Genomic DNA, 19,036 nt, shown 5'->3' with positions numbered 1-19,036 from the left:
AGAGTTATTGGGGAGGAGGGGGGAGGAACATAGTAACATTTTTCTATATATTTGTGTATATTTAGTAATTTTTCCTCTTTATCATTACTGTTTCGTTAAAGCTGTGTAGTCTAGTTTCATACCTATAAGTCTCTCTCCCTATTTCTCTCTCCTTTCTTTATCAGGGTGGGGAGGTGTAGAGAGAACCACAAGTCCTCAGGTGTCGCCGATAATGAACTGGGAGCTTAGGCCCAGCTGTGCCCAATAATTAGGGCCTGCCCCAGCCGGAAATGGGTGGGGCTGAAGGGCAAAATAAAAGGCATGCTCCCAGAAGCAGAAGACAGGAGATGAAGATGCCTCAGGAGAGGGATGGCAAGAGAGCTCCTGAGAAGAGCCGTGTCCCCGAGAGAAGGCTCGCCACAACATCTGGTGGAGAATGCAGGCAACAACAGCAGCCGTGAATGCTGAGGTAAAATAAGAAGCTCTACACGACCACGTTGGTTGCAGGAAGCTCTACAAAGCCAGGCTTAAATGCGGAAGGCGATATAAAGAGCTTCAAAATACGCAACCACGTCAGATGGAGCCACCACGTTGGTGCGGGACGCTCTATAAAGAGCTCCAAATACGCAACCACGGGAAAAGCTCCACAAGGCCAGGCTTAAATGCTGTAGGTGGCGTGTAGAGCTCGGAGTAGAAGCCCAGCACAGCAAGATACAACAGCCCGGAATGGCGAGCCAGGCAGGAGAGAAGAATGAGGCTTGAAAGGCGCAGTGAGTTGGTGCGCGGAACTCAAGCCCGAGGAATGCTGAAGGTGAAGCGGAGCTCTGAGTGCGCATCAAGTCAGTGCGGTCCTGAAACGGAGTCTCCCAGGGACACGCGATGCGGTCCTGAAACGGAGCCTCCCAGGGACACGCGATGCGGTCCTGAAACGGAGCCTCCCAGGGACACGCGATAAGACTGGTGCGCTGAATGCTCGGAGAAGTCTCTGCATGGCTGGGCATCCCGAGGTGGCGAGTACCAGCGAAAACTGAGCTGGTGTTTTAAGACCTCATCTCCTGCTAACAGAGGCTAAAGAGCCCGAATTTTCCCTCCTCAAAGTAATGAAAAATGTTGAAAAATAATGAAATGTTAAATTATTGAAAATGAAATGTTAAAAATGTTGAAAAATAATGAAATGTTTAAAAAAATGAAATGTTTAAAATGAAATGTTAAATTAATTGTAAATTATTGCTATTTTTCAACAAACAACAAAAAGGGAGGAAATGTAGAGAGAACCACAAGTCCTCAGGTGTCGCCGATAATGAACTGGGAGCTTAGGCCCAGCTGTGCCCAATAATTAGGGCCTGCCCCAGCCGGAAATGGGCGGGGCTGAAGGGCAAAATAAAAGGCATACTCCCAGAAGCAGAAACACAAGAGAAGAGATGAAGACGCCTGAGGAGAGGGATGGCGAGAGAGCTCCGGAGAAGAGCCGAGTCCCCGAAGAGAAAGGCTCGCCGCAACATCCGACAGTGACCCTACCCAATGTAAATGGGACACGCCACGAAAGGGAATCACCCTGAGCCAAGTCAGGGGCAAAGGAGTGTGTTTTGGCAATACTGGCCTGGCTAACTGGGACGATTCTGTCTGCACAGAAGTCGTTGCGATCGATAAAACCCGAGCGTGGGCAATTCCATCTGCACCAGGGATGTGGATTTGCCACCAACTGGGAATAACCCCCTGTGTATCCCTTAAACGGTTTGGCTTCGCTAACGATTTCTGTGTTCAGATTTTGATTGCCCCCAGGGTCCTGTACCACCCAGAAGAGGATATGTACTATCAGTGGGAACAGACGGGCATCAGTCTGCAGAAAAGAGAGGTGCTGACAGCCGTCACCATAGCAACGCTGCTCGGCCTGGGAGTGGCCTCCCTGGCAACTCAACAGCGAGGCCTGTCCCAGCTACAACTTGCCATCGACGAGGACCTGGAGAAAATTGAAAAATCAATGACATTCCTAGAGCAGTCTGTCTCTTCACTTTCCGAGGTTGTCGTGCAGAACAGACGGGGTTTAGACCTTCTGTTTTTGCATCAAGGAGGCCTTTGTGCCGCCTTGAAGGAGGAGTGCTGTTTTTACGCAGATCACACCGGAGCTGTTAGAGACTCCATGGCAAAACTAAGAGAGAGACTAGCTCTACGGAAAAAAGAGAGGGAAGCCCAGCAGGGATGGTTCGAATCATGGTTTAACCAATCTCCATGGTTGACCACCTTGGTATCAACCTTGATAGGTCCAATCGCAATACTCATAGTGACACTGATCTTTGGACCCTGTATTCTGAATGGACTGGTGTCGTTTGTTAAAAATCGACTTGAGAGTGTCAACGTTCTGTTCCTAGAACACCAACAGCTGCTCTAGGAATACATTCGCATGTTACTACCTCAATAGCCCCACACTACCTCTAATTCTACTCTATTCCCCACTAACTTATTCTAACCTACATTCACTCATGGTGCTTTAAAGTTTTTTAAACTCAGGGTAATGGGATATATGTTTACATATGTTTTTATATATGCACATTTTTAAGATTTGCACTAAATGATGATTTTTGAGATCACACTAATTTATAGACGGCACATTTCTAACTCACCTTATAAGTAGACTATTATGATTATATTTTTTAACCTATTTAATTGTGCATAGGGAGGGGGGAAATGTGGTGAGATAGGGCCAGGCGGACGGAAGATCTCGCGTTGTAACGGGAACTCAGGGCCCCTCCCCCTATGCTAATAGCATCCAATCAGTGACACGACGGAAGTGACGTACTGAAGCCCTAGGTATGTCTATATAAACCCGTGTCAAGCTTCAATAAATCCTCTTTGCTGCTCATCCCACCTCAGCGTCTGTTGCTTAGCAACCGTGTGCCAATCCAGAACCGGGTCGAGCCTTTAAACAAAAGGCAACACCTCAGTTATACAGGTTTAAGAAGAAATGCCCAGGTATTTACAGACACAAAAAGGAATTGTTTAGCTGCACAGAGATGTCCTCAAAATGTTTGGGATATGTTGGCTTCAGTATTTGTTTGAGTCAAAAGTAAGAAGCAGTACCAAGTTTAACAATAACAGATTCTCAGTGGGTTTTGGTAACATTTTCAAAAATTAGGAAAAAAACCAACCCTGTGCAAATGATGGCATTTCACAGTTTTGTTATGCTGAGTCAAATACATTGTTTTTACAACAAAGACTGTGTTTTATTGGAAAATACTTTAAGTTAGTGTTTGGGAAATTAATACAAGGGTACATTGTTTGGATGTAAATGCAGGCTGCAATAGAAAGTGTGAGATTGTGATTTTACATACAGCTTTTGATGTTCCACTCACTGGCTCCCTCTGCCTTCCAGATGTTCCACTCACTGGCTCTGATTGGCTTCTAGAAGAACAAAAAAAAGTTATCAGAACTCCAAATAAAGCACTTGTACCAAACCTTAAGTAGTGAAAGCAGAGTATAAACCAGTTCTCTGATGCACAGAGTAAAACATGTTGAAGACAAAATTCAGTCAATAACCCCACCTTTTTTTCTCCAAGGTGCTGCTGTCCCTGCTGTCCCCCAGCCTGACACCATCCCAAGATGCTGCTGTCCCTGCTGTCCCCCAGCCTGTCACCATCCCAAGGTGCTGCTGTCCCTGCTGTCCCCCAGCCTGACACCATCCCAAGGTGCTGCTGTCCCTGCTGTCCCCCAGCCTGTCACCATCCCAAGATGCTGCTGTCCCTGCTGTCCCCCAGCCTGTCACCATCCCAAGATGCTGCTGTCCCTGCTGTCCCCCAGCCTGACACCATCCCAAGATGCTGCTGTCCCTGCTGTCCCCCAGCCTGACACCATCCCAAGATGCTGCTGTCCCTGCTGTCCCCCAGCCTGACACCATCCCAAGGTGCTGCTGTCCCTGCTGTCCCCCAGCCTGACACCATCCCAAGATGCTGCTGTCCCTGCTGTCCCCCAGCCTGTCACCATCCCAAGGTGCTGCTGTCCCTGCTGTCCCCCAGCCTGTCACCATCCCAAGGTGCTGCTGTCCCTGCTGTCCCCCAGCCTGACACCATCCCAAGATGCTGCTGTCCCTGCTGTCCCCCAGCCTGTCACTGCCCAAGATGCTGCTGTCCCTGCTGTCCCCCAGCCTGTCACCATCCCAAGATGCTGCTGTCCCTGCTGTCCCCCAGCCTGTCACTGCCCAAGATGCTGCTGTCCCTGCTGTCCCCCAGCCTGTCACCATCCCAAGATGCTGCTGTCCCTGCTGTCCCCCAGCCTGTCACTGCCCAAGATGCTGCTGTCCCTGCTGTCCCCCAGCCTGACACCATCCCAAGGTGCTGCTGTCCCTGCTGTCCCCCAGCCTGTCACCATCCCAAGATGCTGCTGTCCCTGCTGTCCCCCAGCCTGTCACTGCCCAAGATGCTGCTGTCCCTGCTGTCCCCCAGCCTGACACCATTCCAAGGTGCTGCTGTCCCTGCTGTCCCCCAGCCTGTCACTGCCCAAGATGCTGCTGTCCCTGCTGTCCCCCAGCCTGTCACCATCGCAAGATGACTGACATCCACTGACTCCCTAGAAATATGCAAGACCACACCATCAGTCACACTGCCCTACCTGCTGTAGAGGTGTCAGACCAGAAATGATGGTTTCAAGACAGAAAACACAACACAGTCCAGCACAACAACAAAAAAACCCAACCTGAAGATACCAGGTACACAAACCAAGGATCCCTAATCAAACCCTAAAAATGAAAACAAGCTTTCATCCTGCACAAGAAAAGACCATTCAGAACACAAGGTAAAAATAACTTCATCCCAGGAACCCAGGCCAACAAACCCAGACTCTGTCAGGAACAAGAACATGCTCACCTGAACTCAGGCATAGCACAACCTTGCCACCCCATAGCCCCAGCACCTGGAACCCCAGCATCCCATTGCCCCAGCAGATTGTAGCCCAAAGATACCAAAAAATGGAATACAAACTCCCTGGAGATCTCTGCCAGGGCCTTCAGGTGGCCCCGGATCTCAGTGATCGCAGCTTTGGAGTGGGAGCTGAACAGAGCCACCAGCACAGCACCAGCATCCATCTTCCCATCATCTGTCACAGCCTGAAAAAGTGCCTGGCTGCAGCTGCCCAGGGCTGAAAGGCTGAGGCACTCAGAGATACTGCTCCCATTCAGTGCCAGAGTGCCCCGGGAGAGCCCTGACACCCCCAAATCAGCCCTGGGACATGGACACCACAGCCCAGCTGTCCCCAGGGCTCAGGAGGGCTGTGGGGAGCAGGCAGGACATTTGGGGTGCCCCCAGTGCTGGCAGACAGCAGAGATGGAGACCCCAGGGGGAAGCCCAGGCTGCTGGGGCCTGGCCCAGCTGCTCATCACTGCTCTTCTGGGGCTCTGACCAGCTCCCTGCCCCCAGCTCTTCATCCCTCCCTCTCTCTCCTTTGCCCATCACAACTTTGGGCTTTCACTGCCTGTCTCCCTCTCAACACTTCCCAATTCCTCCCTGCCTGCTCTCAGAGCCATTGCTGTTTCTCTCTCTCTCTCTCTCTCTCCACATCTTTCTCTCCCTCTCCTCTCCTGGCCTTATTGTCCCTCTCTCTCCTGCAGCCTCTCCCCTTTCCTGCCTCTCCCTCCCCTCTCCCTTCCTCTCCCCTCGCCCTTTCCCCTCTCTCCTGCTCCCTCTCCCACCCCTCTGTCACTCCCCTCTCCTGGGGCCTTTTCTGTCTCTCTCAGGCCCCTGGCCCGCTCTCTCTCCATCCCCCCTCTCTCCTCCTTCCCGCCCTTCTCCTCTCCCTCCCTCCCTCCCTCTTTGCCCCCTTCCCCTCCACCTCTTTCCCGCTCCTCACCACTCTTTTTCCTGCCTTCTCTCCCTGCCCAGATCCCCTTCCTCCTGCTCCCCCTCCCAGCTGGGCCGGGGCCGGGGCAGCCCCGGGGTCGGGCGGGCTCAGGCAGCAGGAGAGGAGGAGCGCCCCGGGGCATGCTGGGAGCTGTAGTCCCGGGCCATGCTGGGAGCTGTAGTCCCGGGCCATGCAGGGGGCTGCCCGGCGGCCATCTTGGTTCCCGGCCCATGCTGGCAGCTGCAGTTTCCCCACACTCCCCATCCCGCAGCTGGGGAAAAACTCCAGGAGGGTGGCGGGGATGAGCCAGCAGCTCCTAAAAGCCCTCAAACTGAAGGAGGAAGCATGCAGAGGGGGGGAGGGAAGCAAGGGCAGGTACCCTGGGAGGAATAGAGAGGTGGTCGGAGCAGCTGGGGAGCAGGGCAGGAGAACCACATCCATCCCAGGTAGAATTGAATCCTGCCAGGGATGGAAAGAGCAATAAGAAAAGCTTTGAGAGGTACCTAGGTGGGAATAAAAGGAGAAGCAAGGAAAATGGAGGCCCTCTCCTAAAGGAAATGTCAGACCTAGCTCCACAGGATATTGAGAATGCTGAGGTTCTCCAGGACTTGTTTGCCTCAGTCTCCTCTGGGAAGTGCTCATTGCCTCACTGCAGAGGCCACAGCAAGGGAAAGCCCTCAGGCACCCATTCCTGCCAGCATGGAGATGGGGTTGTGTGTCAGCTCAGGGAGCTGTTCCCAGGGGGGAGGAGATCAGCCCTGGCTGAGCCTTCCTGCAGTCCCTGGCTCTGAGGAGGAGTGGAGTGTCACGGGAAGAAGCGGGGTTGCTGCCTGTCATTGTGGAGCAGGAGTTTTAGAGGTAAGAATACCTGTGGTGGTTGGTTGGTGGTTGCAGGTGGAGTGTGCTGGAATATTTTTTCCCTCCTCTGTCCCTATTTTCACAAGGAAAAGGCAGCCAGTAGCTTTGCCACGCACACCTGTGATGTTTCAGGTGTCCCAACATCCTGTAATTCTGAGAGGAAAATCTGCAGTAGGATAAGGTGCTCACTTTCTGGCCCCAGTGCCTGTTACAAGGCACCAAAATTCTCACTTTTGTTACTGGAAGAAAGACCTTGTTTATATTAAACCTAGTTTAATATTAAACCTAGTTTATTCTAAATCTGGTACCCCCACGCAGTCCTATTTGTAGGTAACTTGGGGGTCGAGTTTCTTTCAGCTTCCTGTTGAGTGCATTTCTCTGTCTGATTTAGCTGTGAAAACCACCACCAACAAAAAAAAGCACTTCAGTGAATTTACTCTTGATGTATTTCCAGCTCCTATCAAGCAGTGAAGTGAAATGACTCAGTGGCCCATTTGGTAATTGTTTTGCTTTTGTCACTGATGTTTGTCCCTCATTTCTATCATCAAGGGTTGGACTCGATGATTTCTGAGGTTCCTTCCAACCCAGCCAATTCTATGATTCTATGATTTCTGACAGAAAAGTTTGTCTAATAGCTTTTCAGATGTCCCAGCCCCTCCACTCTTGCTTCTTCATGCCCTGCAGTCTGCCAGCTTAAATAATCTGTATCTAATGACACAGCCTTGGATCCTCTCTGTACCTTCAGCACAGGCTGGGAGGGGTCCTGGTGGGCACCAAGCTGCTCATGAGCCAGCAATGTGTCCAAGGTTCCAAGAAGGAATCTGGTCTCCTGGGCTGAGAGATACTGGGCTTTCCAGTATAAAATTCCACCCAGAAATTCCATCTCTTACTTCTTTTGATAAAATCCAAAGCTTGGAAAATTTTTCCTTTTGCCCGTGTTGTAACTTTTGTCTTTTTCCTTCCCCATCCTGCTTCCAGGGAAGCATATGCCAGAGGAAAGAAGGAAAAGCCTTTCTATTTATCCAAAGAGCCATCCTCTTCATCCTCCTCCTCCTCCTCCTCTGATGATCCCATACCTGATGAGTTCTTGTGTGCTATTTGCAAAGCCCTCCTGACTGATGCAGCTTTTATTCCCTGCTGTGGGAACAGTTATTGTGAGGAATGTTAAGTGTTCCTTGCATGTTTGTTAATTCAAAACAATCACATCTCATCTTCTGAGAGCAGAAACACAAGATAACAAAGTTGCTTTGTTTCCAGTTCTCTTTATCCTGAAGGATGCTTCTTACAGAAAGGGGAAAATAAGCAGAAAGCTCTTTTCCCTTTTTCTGTGTCTGGTTAAATGCCCTTTACACACAGAGGGAGGAGCATGAGCAGAGTGTGTAATTGTGCAGGTGCTGACAGTCTTAGCTATCAAACTATCTTGTCCACAGCCCTTTCTCTTATATAAGACTGCTCTGGTGATTTACTGCTGACTAGAAAAAAAACCAAAACAAAACACCACTATTTGAATATTTAAATAGTTAAATATTTAATCTTTCGGAACTCAGAACGTTTTCCTGATCACTGTTTTATTTCCTAACCTTGAGGTTGGTGACTTCAACTCTAGTGGACAGTGAGAACAAGACTAGATAAAAGGTAAAGGCACAGCCTAACCCCACCTTCAGATGTTACAACAGTGAAATACCAAAACTGTGTGGTTATTTGGTACATACTAGAAATTTTTTTTACACTACTGAACATTTTTATCCTCATGTTCTCCACCCAAGATCTTACTCACCCTTTAACCATATGCGTATTTTTAGGAGTGATTAGAACTCCAAAATTTCCCTCCTTTCTTTAAAAACTATTTTGATGATTCTAATTCCACACAGGTATTAGAAGAGCATTACTGGAGTCTGAGGAACATACCTGCCCAGCCTGTCAGCAGAGGTTTCTCCTGGTGCTCCAGTTGCCAACAAATGCTTACACCAGGTAAACATGGTGGCTTTTACATAAACTGCTTGTGAGAAAAGTCTATCTGTCAAAAGCTGAAAGGGAAGAGTTTACATCTCCTTACACAAGGCTACACTGCATAAGGCCAAAACAAATGATTGGAAAAGTCAATGCTGTTGTTTTATGACAATTTTGAATTGTTTCACTTTAGTCATCTCAAATGGCCAAGCTGCTTTCTCTCAGCTGGAGAGAATGGTGTCTTAGTTTTATCTATTTCTCTATTTCTAGCTCCATGAAGCCCAGCTGGGCAGTGATGTAGAGGGTGTCACCCCCTCCTGTCCTTCCTAAAGAGTTAATATTCCTCTATCCCCAGGCTCCAGTCAGAGGAGCCATCCCACCACCTCTGGATGATACCAGCCAAATCCCAGCCCATCCCAACCTCTGCAGCTCCTCTTGTTTCTTCCCAGGCTTGGTGCACTGGCACTGAGGCCTTTGAGATGTCATTCATTCTGGAGATGTCACTCAATCTGGAGAGGAGAAGGCTCTGAGGAGATTTTATTGTAGCCTTTCATTATCTGAAGGGGGCCTACAAGAAAGCTGCTGAGGGACTTTTGAAAAAATCTTTGGGGCTTTGGGGGTTAAAAGCAGCTCCAGCCCCAGGGATGGGTTGGGAGGCAGCAGGGAAGGGCTGTGCAGAACCTCTCCACAGTCACACAGTGTTTGCTGGCAGCCCAGCAGCTTCCCTGCAAGCTGCTGCTGGCCTGGGTGTCCCTGAGGGGAAAAAAAAGGGGGGCAAAAATACGTTTTGGCCACTTAGCTTCAACTGAAAATATTTTTGTTGGTTTGGATTTTTCTTTTTGTCCCCCACCATATATTCAGTGACCAAAATGGATGTTTTTCCAAGGCAATCCTGGAGCCTTCAGAGCAGGAGATGTTTGCTCACTCAACGTGGATGGAAGCCCCTTCTGCCAAGTCCTCCAGGAGCCCGTGGGCAGGTAAGGGCTGGGCTGGGGGTGCCCTGTGCCAGGGGCTGGGCAGGGTTTCCCTGGAGAAAGCTGGAGGGTGCCCACTGCCTGCACCCCGGGACGGGCATTCCCCTCCTGCTGGTTTCCTGCACAAACTTGGGGGGGTTCTGATTGATCAGCTTCAATATCCACTGGGCTGAGGTGGGAGCTGCTGGGTGCTCTGAGGTCAGTGCTCACTGCCCCCCAGCACTGGGGGGAACCCTGGATCTGTGCAGCTCACAGCAAAGTCAGGAGTTGCACCTGGAATACTGCGTAGAGCTTTGGAGGCCCCAGCCCAGGAAAGGTCCAGACCTGTGGGAGAGGGTCCAGGAAAGGGTCACAAAGATGACCAGGGGGCTGGAGCACCTCTGCTACAAAGATGGGCTGAGAGAGTTGGGGCTGTTCAGCCTGGAGGAGAGAAGGCTCTGGGGGGGCCTTAGAGATCCTTCCAGTCCATGAAGGGGCTACAGGAAAGCTGGGGAGGGGCTTTTCACCAGAGAGAGGAGTGACAGGACAAGGGGTAATGGTTTTAAACTGAAAGGGGGTAGATTTAGGTTAGATATTAGGAAAACGTTCTTCATCATGAGAGTGGCAGGATATTGGAATAGGTTGTCTAGAGAAGTTGTTGATGCCCTTCCTGGGAAGTGTTCAAGGCCAGGTTGGATGAGGCTTTGTGACACCTGGTCTGGTGGGAGAGGTCCCTGCCCATGATGGGGTTGGATCTTGATGATCTTTAAGGTCCCATCCAACCCAAGGCATTGTATGATTCTCTGCTTCCCTAGGAGCTGTGTCCTGACTTCTCTGCAATACCTGAAAAAGCTTGGATTTTGTTATGGGCAGCTCAGCAGACAGCAGTGAGACTCAGTGCCTGAGGCAAGTTGCTGCTTTTAAATTCTCTCCTGGCTGATGCCCAACAGTGGGGTGTGGTTGGTGGCTAATTACAGCCATTAGTGGCTCATTTCAGGCTGGCTGTTCAAAAGCTGGGCTGCCTGTGGAAGGTCAGGCTGGTGCTGGGGCCTGCAGAGGATGTGTTTGCAGCAGGGAACTTTGAGATGATTTTCTGTGTAGCTGGGTGTGACACATGTGGCATGGTGACAGTTAACATTTGTGTTAACTGTGCCTGGAGAATTCTAGATATCCATTTCCCTCTAGTTATGGGTTAGACTTGTCTAGGGAAACACCCTGTACTTGTGCAATGGCAGTGGAACTCTTGCAGTGAGCTCTGTGCAGTCAGAGGAAGCTAGTTTGCCATTCATTTAATTAACTTGCTGTTAATTTCAGCAAGTGCAACTACTGACAAGAGACTTAGCTGAAAGCAAAAGTACAAAACAGAAAATCACCTTTATCCTGGCCCAAACCAGGACAAGATGACAAGTGAGAGACAAGAAGTTGGTTACACAGGAAGGGTTATTTTACCCTCTCTATCAACTCCTTTGAATTGGTTATGAAAAAGCCTCTCCAGGAGCAGAACTTACCAGTTCTTTGTATGGCTCATAGAGGTGGGGGAGAGCTTCTCAGCTTCTCTCAGGTACTTAAGGGACCATTGTCACCTGTAGTGGCACTGAATGAATGCTGAGGCTTAAACCAATGTAAGGTTTAAGGATTAAAGGAGCCTTTTCCTTTCCTTCAGTCCCCTCCCTCCCCCGTGAATTGGTTCAGTCCCTTCCTTCCCCCCCCCCCTCCCCGCAGGTGGTTCGGCCCCGCCCACGGTTGCCCCTGGCAACTGCCGTTAGGGGCGACTCTGCCGTTGTGGCTCCTGTGCTGAGCTGTGCTGGGCTGTGTCTCTCTGGCTGCTCCTGGTCCTTGCCGTTGGTTTGCTCTTTTCTCCCTCCTCGTCCCTGCCTTTCCCCTGTCATCCACCTCGTCCCCGTCTGTCTCTTCCCTGCCCTGTCCCTGCCTTTGCCCTTCCCCTGTCATTAACCCCCACCCCTCCGGCTCTGCCGGCTGCCTCCCGCTGCTCCCGTGGGGCTGTGCCCGTGCCACAGCCCCCAGAGCTGCTGAGATGGGGCAGAAATTCAGCAGGAAGCGTCGGGTGTCCCGCTCTGTCAGCGCTCCTGGGCAGCCCTGCGGTGCTGCCGCTGCCGGCACCGGCGCCCCTGAGCCTCAGCAGCAAGGTCTGGGCAGGCTGCACCGCGCGGCTGCCCGCGGCCACCTGGCCTGGCTGAGGCGCTGGCGCCGGTGGATGGAGATTTGGGGCATCGACCGCCGCGACAGGGAGAATCGGTGAGGGGCTGTGGGCCGCTGCTGGGACACCTCGGGTGGCGTGCGGGAGCATCCCCCCTGCAGGGTTTGTGTGGGATCCCCTTGGAGCTGATTGCTTGCAAAGCAAGATGTGCCCTGTCAGCTGGGAGGGGGAACTCGAGAGCTTTCCAGTGCTGGGAGCTGCTGGGTGGGCGCCAGTGCTCCTGGAGGTGCTGGGCTGCTGCTTGGCCCTGCTCTCCCTGCAGGGTTCTCTTGCAGCTGCTGAGGCCTCCCCAGGTCTCTCCTGCCCTGGGGGTGATGTGTGCGGGGTTGCAGCAGCAGCAGGAGCAGCAGCAGGAGCAGGAGCAGCAGCAGGGTCTGGGCAGGGTCCCCCGGGCTGGGTGGTGCCACAGCTTTGGTTCTTTCCTTGTCTGTCAGTGTTAAGCTCCCATGTTTAATTCTCAGGACACCTCTCCACCTGGCGTCTGCAAACGGCCACACAGAGGTCGTCAGATTTCTAGTAAGGCACCGCTGCCGGTTGGATGCTGCTGACAATTTTGGGAGAACACCCCTGATGAGGGTGAGTGAGAGAAGTTCTGCTCTTGGCAGAGGGGCTTATTGAGTGTGCATGAAAGGAGAGGTGTCTGGCAGGACTCTGTGCGCAGAGCTGTGCGGAAACACGCCTGTTGGATTTGGAGTGGGACAGGCACCTGTCAGATCATCTTTGCAGGTGCTCTTCTTTCCCTGTGCTCAGAAGCTGGGTGAGCTGTGATGGAGTGAAATGTGAATTTTGCAAGTCTTCCCTTTTTTTGTGTGTTGTTCCCAGGCAGTACAGTTTCATCAAGAAGCCTGTGTGGCTTTCCTGCTAGAGCACGGTGCCGACCCAAATCTCACCGACACCGATGGCCACACTGCCCTCCATCTGGCCATCCAGGCTCATGATAAAAACCTCGTGAGGCTGTTACTCAGGCATTTTGTTGATCATCGTGCCAAGAATAAGGTAAATGTTTCTATTTCTTCAGCAAGTCCTTTCAGAAAGTGACTTCAGTATTCCTTTTACAGATTTTTTCGGCTTTGGTTATTAGCATGATGTACTTCTCTGACTTTTCAGGAGGGCTTAACCCCAGTAGCTCTTGCTGTCTCTGAACATCAGGAAGAGATAGTGGAAATTCTCCTGAAAGCAGGAGTTGACGTGCATGCTCGAGACCAGCATCAAAGGTGAGGGGTTTATCCAGATGTGTCCCGTTGGTCTTCTTTCTGTTGGATTGCTGAGAAGCATGGGAATGTGCTCTGAGCAAAATCAGGGGGCACTGGGAAGGAGCTGTTTCTGTGAGAGTTCTGTGTGAAAGCAGTGTGTGCTTGGCTGCTGTGGTACCTCAGGGGCTGCTTTCTGCACTGGGGATGTCCAGGAGGCATTGTCTGGCAGGAGATGTGTCATGAGCCTGGCAGCAGTGCCTCAGTTTGAGAAACCACCTCGTGCACAGCAGCCTCGTGTGCACTGAAGTGTTGTGCATGTGGCAGCTCTGTCTGCCCACGCAGCTGTTTTGACTCCCTCTCCCATGTTACTGTTGCTTCTACTGGACCCTGCTTTTTCTTTTGTTCATTGGAATGTAATGGGGAAAAGACTTTTTCTGAGAGCAAGCAGGAATGAAACGAATGTTTCTGTGTCTGTGTCAAATGATCCATTTGATAGGATGTTTTGCATCTTTCAGAACCCCACTCATGATTGCTGCTTCTGTTGGGCAGCTGAATTTGGTCCAAGTTCTCCTTTCTTACGGTGCCAATATTTCCCATGAAGACACTGATGGGAACACAGCTGAGGATTATGCTGATCTTCATGGGTATTGGAGGTAACCTTTGAACTTTCTGATGAGAAGAAGTGGTCAGTTCTCAGTGTGGCTTTGGAATGTTGTTGGTGGCAGCCCCAAGGTTTAATGGTGTGTTTAGAGGTGTGTTGAAGGTGTGCTCAGTGATGTCTTCTGCTGGGTGTGGTTGCTGTGCCCAAGAGAGAGGGTGTGTAGCAGCCTGAGGGAGCCGTGAGGGGTGGAAGAGGCAGGGCTCAGGATTCCCTCCCATCTCCTGCCAGCCTCTCTGAAAGGCCAGAGGATGGGCAGCCTGGTCCCTGCCTGCTCCCTTCTTCCCTGCTGCTGGGCTGCACTGGGAGCTCTTGGGCAGAGGCTCCTGTTTTGTCATCAGCTCGCCCGTGCTCGGCAAGATCCGAATCCATCAGGTGCTGGGGGCAGCTGGGGACCCCTCTCCTGAGTCGGCCCTGCTGCAAGGGGCCCTGGGACACTTCTAGCTGTGACCATGGAGATGGGCTTTGGTACAGACTTGCAGATATTTGTTCCTCATCCCATGTGTTCCTGTCTCTTCCTCTTTGAGCAAAGCTGTTTGGGTCTTATTTTCACACCTTCAAGTCTCTCTTCCCTGTTCCCCTTTTATCTTCCCTTGGGAGGGTGGAGGGGGGTACCAGAGCAATTCTGTCACCTGGTGTTTGGTTAGGACTGAGACACTGTGTGTAGTGTTAATTTGGAAGCTGAGGGAAATTTCTCTCCAGGATTGTGTATTAGAGAATCTTTCAAGTGTTGTTGCTGAGCTGAGGTCTGCCCAGCAGGAACTCTCCAAAGTGTCTGTAGCCAGAGGAGGAACTTGGCAAGCTGACAGGCGTGTAAAGCCTCTGCCCAGCCCAGCACCATTGTCCTTGCTGACTTGCACTGCAGTGCCCAGGAACCACCAGCCTTTTGTTTCAGAGGAGATCTGACTGAGAGCCCTTCAGTGCTCTGATGCACAGCTTTGTAGCTGTGGGGGTTCCTTCTCTCAGGTGGTTATGTGTGCCTAAAAGGCAGACTGAAAAAATGTTCCAAGCAGGAGCTTGGAACTTGGAAGGTGTCAATGTGCATCTCTAGGGGAAGAGCCCTGCAGTGAGTTCTGTGTGAATTACCCTTAACAAATACTGAGGAGAATGCTGAGAATTTGTAGGAATATGTGTAGGGTGGGTAATAAGTTGGTGTTAACTGTTGTGCTGGATGGTGTATGCCAGGATGTGGTTCTTTTTACCAACTGTATTTCTTTCTCTGTGCAGTCTGAGTCAATATCTGGCAAAAATGGAGAACACATCAGAAGCTCCTGCAGGGGATGCTCAAGGTGACAACATACTCAAGATACTTCGAATTCCTGAGCGGGCAGGAGCTGCTGGAGAGCTGGAAGCAAAACCAGACCAGGAGAACAGAGGAGAAGCTCCTGCATGTGATACAGAAGATCCCAGCATAGTCATCACTGCTGAGGACACAGGAGCTGCTCCATTTCTGTGGGGTGCACCTGCTGTGGACAGAGGAGGTAGGATCCTTAAGTATGGAGGAGCTCAAGAGGACAATGATGTGGCCTTTTCTTGAGGTGGTTTGTATTGTCAGCACTGACTGTGCTCCCTGGTGACTTCAGTGCAGGCATCAGGAGGAGCAGCACAAGAAGCTTTGTGAATGTGCTGATTTGTTACTTTTTGGCCTTGTCAGGCTGTAAGGGCAGTTGTGATTGGTGTGCTCCATGTCTACTGACAGGGTTGTGTCCTACAGAATTAATTTTTGAATATAAATGAAGATAACTCTAGCTTGGGACCTGTTCTTCTTTTAGTTTTTTTAAGTGTGTTATATCTGCACTGTGTGGCAAATGGACAGCAGAGAGTGTTCAGGGAGCATTTCTTGGCATTAAGAGTGCAGTCTGGCTGGCACTGCAAAGCACATCATGAGAGTCCCTTTGCTGTGCTGCAGCAACAGAGGGTTAGAGGGTAAGCTGGGGTGATGCTGAGAGACCTTCTGAGGTCCTCTGAAGTGTATGTTTTGGGGAGGAGTCCTTGTGCCACATCCATTGCATGTGCTTGTGGTCAAATCAAGAGAAGCAGCACTCCCTGCTGCTCTGAGGCAAATGTTACAGCCCTGTCAGCAGGGAATTGGGTGTTGGGTACCTGTCATAAGAGAACCCCAGCATTTGTTGGCTTGAAATATCAGGTGTTACTGAGCAGGAGGGGTAGAGAAGGTGGATAGTGATTTGTATTCTAAATAATATAACAACAGAGGGAGCTGCACCCACAGGTGCCACACAGAGTGTTCCAGGAGGCACAGAGGTGCATCCATCCGTACGCCGACCCTCAGGTGTGACTCTTGCAGCAGTCACCACACCCATTTGGGTCCAGTTGTGGCCAGTTTCATTCTGTATGAGCTGTGGAGTTGTCCATGTTAAATGTTTGTGTGTACTGTTTAATTGTGTGCTTGCCAAATCTAATGTCAGCATGTCATTGAATCTTTGAACAGCCACAGATGACCTTTGTGAAGGAGGCTCAATAAGGTGAGACTTTACAAACCCCTCCCACTTGCTTGAGAGGTGATTTTAGAGACATAGCACTCATTTTGCTTTGTTTTTGAAGGAGTTCTGAGGAGGAGGGGAATGATGATACTTGGAGTGATTCTGAAGAATCCATCTGTTTTAGCCCTAAGGTATGGTGCAGTTACAGGAAAATGTCCTTGAAAAATAAATCTCTTGAAGGCAAGTTTTCTCTGGGCTTGAAAGAAACTGCAGTTCCAGGCAGCATTGTTTTCTCTGTCATTGTTTCTGTCAGTTTTTGCAAAAAGACCTGTAGCTGTGGCAGAGCAAGCAGTAGATTTGTGGTTTGGGGCCAAAGTCATAGGTACACACTCCCATTATTTTATTTCTTGTTCATTTGGATCAGCATCTGTTGCTGATGCTGGGATTCTGTAGTGATGGGGAACTTGAGTGTGGTAGTTCAACCCACTCACTAATGCTGGAGATGCCAGCCAGCATCTTTAGTTTTGACATGATCTCATTTTCTTGCATTGATTTAAATAGAAATGATGCATTTTTCTGCTGTGAGACTGAAATTTAGGGATACTGTGGTAAGTGTACTTGCAGAGGCTGCTTTATGCATCAGGTCTGGTGCTGCTAACAGTGCCTTGCATTCTGCACCTTTGCAAGTAAGCATTCTGAAACTGTGAGAGCTGAATTTTACCAAGTAATAGAAAGATAAAAATCAGATGAGTGAAACTGTTCTGCATGTAAAGATAGTTTTGGAAGCACTTTGCAGAAGGGTGCCTGCAGAGTCTTTTGGGGTGGAATACTCCCTGAGTTGGGTGTGTGAGGAGTGTTTGTGTAGTTACAAGTGTAAGATAAATGCAGCACCTAAGCACTATGAAAAAGACAACCTGGTTATATTTCCTGTTCAATATTTGATGTGAAAACAATGTTTATTGTTGTGACTACTAGGGCATTTAGAAACGAAACATTTTTTCTAAAATAAATCTTCAGGTCAAGAAGGAGCAGAAGCCAAACTTGTTGGAGTTATGGAACATTTTCCTGAAGTACGGGAAAGCTGGTAAGGAAAAGGTTGCATGATGTCCTGCTCTGCAAGTAGACTTGCCAAGTAGTTTGGTTTTTTTATTTATTTTCTTACTCTAGAAAGTGAGAGAAGTAAATTTTGAAAACAAAGGACTTTTTCATTTGAGAAATAAAAAAGCCATATAGTTCAAATAAAGATATTAATCACCTCCTAAGCCTCTGTCCCTGGCCAGTCCTTCCTCCCTCCTGCTCCTCCCTTAGCTGGCTCATTTTCCAGACATTCCCAGTGACTCCTCTCCTGTGAGTAAGTCTGGCAAGGTGCCAATTGCAAGATAAATAAATAACTCCTTTTATTCACATCCATTCTAATTTACTACTCATATATGGTTGAAGACAATGTGATTGTTCTAGAAATGGAGGTCCCTGGTGAATAAAGAAAACCTCAAAAAAAGAGCAGGGGCATAGCAGAGTGAACTAAAACCACTGCATCTCTCCCTTCTTCCCTGGTGTGTAGGTCTCCAGGCAGAGCTGGAAGCTCTGCAGAAGGAGAAAGCTGAGGAAGGTCACTGGACATCTCTGTGTGGTTCTCAGGTACTTTGTGTGAAGGACAGGGAGGTTGCCATGGTGGGGCTGGGGAGGGTAGGAGGGAGATCCAGGAGCAGCTGAGAGCTTGCTGTAACTGAAATGAAGCTGGGCTGGCGTGAGGGAGTGCTTCTTGGGGGCTGTGCAGAAGCAGGGCTGAGACTGAGGACAGGAGGCATTTCTTTCTGCTGCTGCAGATTTCCATGGAAAAGCTGAAGGCCTTGTAAAAGCAAGCTCAGCCAAGTTTCCCTTCTGTCTTAGGCAGGAAAAGTCTTTTTCAAGCTGGCAGTGGGTGGCAAAGCAGGTCCTTGTTTCAGCTCTTTCCAGCTGTTTGGTTTGATCTCTTTTAGGAAGAGTCACCTGTAGAGGAAGAAATGGAGGAGAATCAGGAGCAGGAAGAACTCAATAAAGAATTGTGGGCTGCAATTGCTGCATGTGTCCCCAAGTACATTTTTAATGAAAGTCCTGATATTTTGACAGGGACTGCAGAGAACAAGACTGGTGAGAGGAATGATTTGCTTAATACTGATTGAGATTCTTCATTTATGGCTGCACAGTAAATGACCAAATATTGTGTTGACTTCTGATACTGAATTTTTTCCCTCACTTGTGAATCCTGGTGGGATTCCTGTTCTTTTTCATTCGTTCTTTGAGAACTGAAATTGTGGCTTTGTGTTGCAAACAGTGGTGTGTATCAAGGAAGTGCCCTTCTTGCTGTTTTTGCTGTGTTCTCCCTCTGAACCAAGTGTTTTGTGTCAGCAAGCTGCATGCACGTTGCTGTGTGTGACCTGAATGAACACTGACCAAGTGACAGAAGAAATATTGTACACCTATCTTTACTGAAACAGTGGAGGAGCCTCAGGCCTCAGAGCAGGAGGAGGAGGAGGAGGAGGAGGCCCCCTTTGCATTGCTGGAAGCATCTTGCTCGTTACTGCATGGCACACAGTTTGTCTGAGAGAGAGATCCTGCACCTTGAAGCCACTGGAGTGAATTATGTGTGGCCATACTGATATTCAGAAACTTTCTTTTTTACATAAAAAGAAAGTAAAATGCCACCAAAGAAAGGATTTAACACAGATGCACATGAAATGTGTATTCTGATCATTTTCTCTCTAGCTGGTCATAAATTTGAGGGGATGTGATGTTTTGTGTTAAGATTGTTCTCACCATTAATCAAGATGCACTCTAGGAGTAAATAAGTAGCATTAAGTCATGCTGGTTGTAAAAGTCTCTTGTTTTTCCTGTAGGTGAGCACTCAGGATCTGCTTTCCATACGTCATCACCAGCAAAAACAGAGGCCTAAAGGAAGCCACTGACAGCTCTGGGGTGCA

At 49.6% G+C, this 19,036-nt stretch overlaps 1 protein-coding gene across 2 annotated transcripts; it reads left to right on the top strand.

The window, feature by feature from the left end:
- The first annotated feature begins 7,269 nt into the window (after window positions 1-7,269).
- On the top strand, window positions 7,270-19,036 carry LOC139790519 (POTE ankyrin domain family member B-like). 2 transcript variants are annotated; one of them, XM_071732390.1, is made up of 16 exons: window positions 7,270-7,826; window positions 8,535-8,634; window positions 9,500-9,590; window positions 10,382-10,472; window positions 11,289-11,822; window positions 12,246-12,360; window positions 12,607-12,780; window positions 12,892-12,998; window positions 13,493-13,630; window positions 14,863-15,116; window positions 16,085-16,118; window positions 16,198-16,267; window positions 17,094-17,160; window positions 17,638-17,714; window positions 18,056-18,206; window positions 18,953-19,036. In XM_071732390.1, exons 5-16 carry the CDS (start codon window positions 11,602-11,604, stop codon window positions 19,006-19,008), a joined length of 1,464 nt encoding a protein of 487 aa, XP_071588491.1. In that variant the 5' UTR covers window positions 7,270-7,826; window positions 8,535-8,634; window positions 9,500-9,590; window positions 10,382-10,472; window positions 11,289-11,601; the 3' UTR covers window positions 19,009-19,036. The 2 variants fall into 2 exon arrangements, with proteins under 2 accessions (XP_071588491.1, XP_071588492.1); XM_071732391.1 differs by lacking the exon at window positions 9,500-9,590.

The sequence above is a fragment of the Heliangelus exortis genome, assembly GCF_036169615.1.
Source record: "Heliangelus exortis chromosome W unlocalized genomic scaffold, bHelExo1.hap1 SUPER_W_unloc_1, whole genome shotgun sequence".
NCBI lineage: Eukaryota > Metazoa > Chordata > Aves > Apodiformes > Trochilidae > Heliangelus > Heliangelus exortis.
This window is presented reverse-complemented; position numbering and strand designations above follow the sequence as displayed.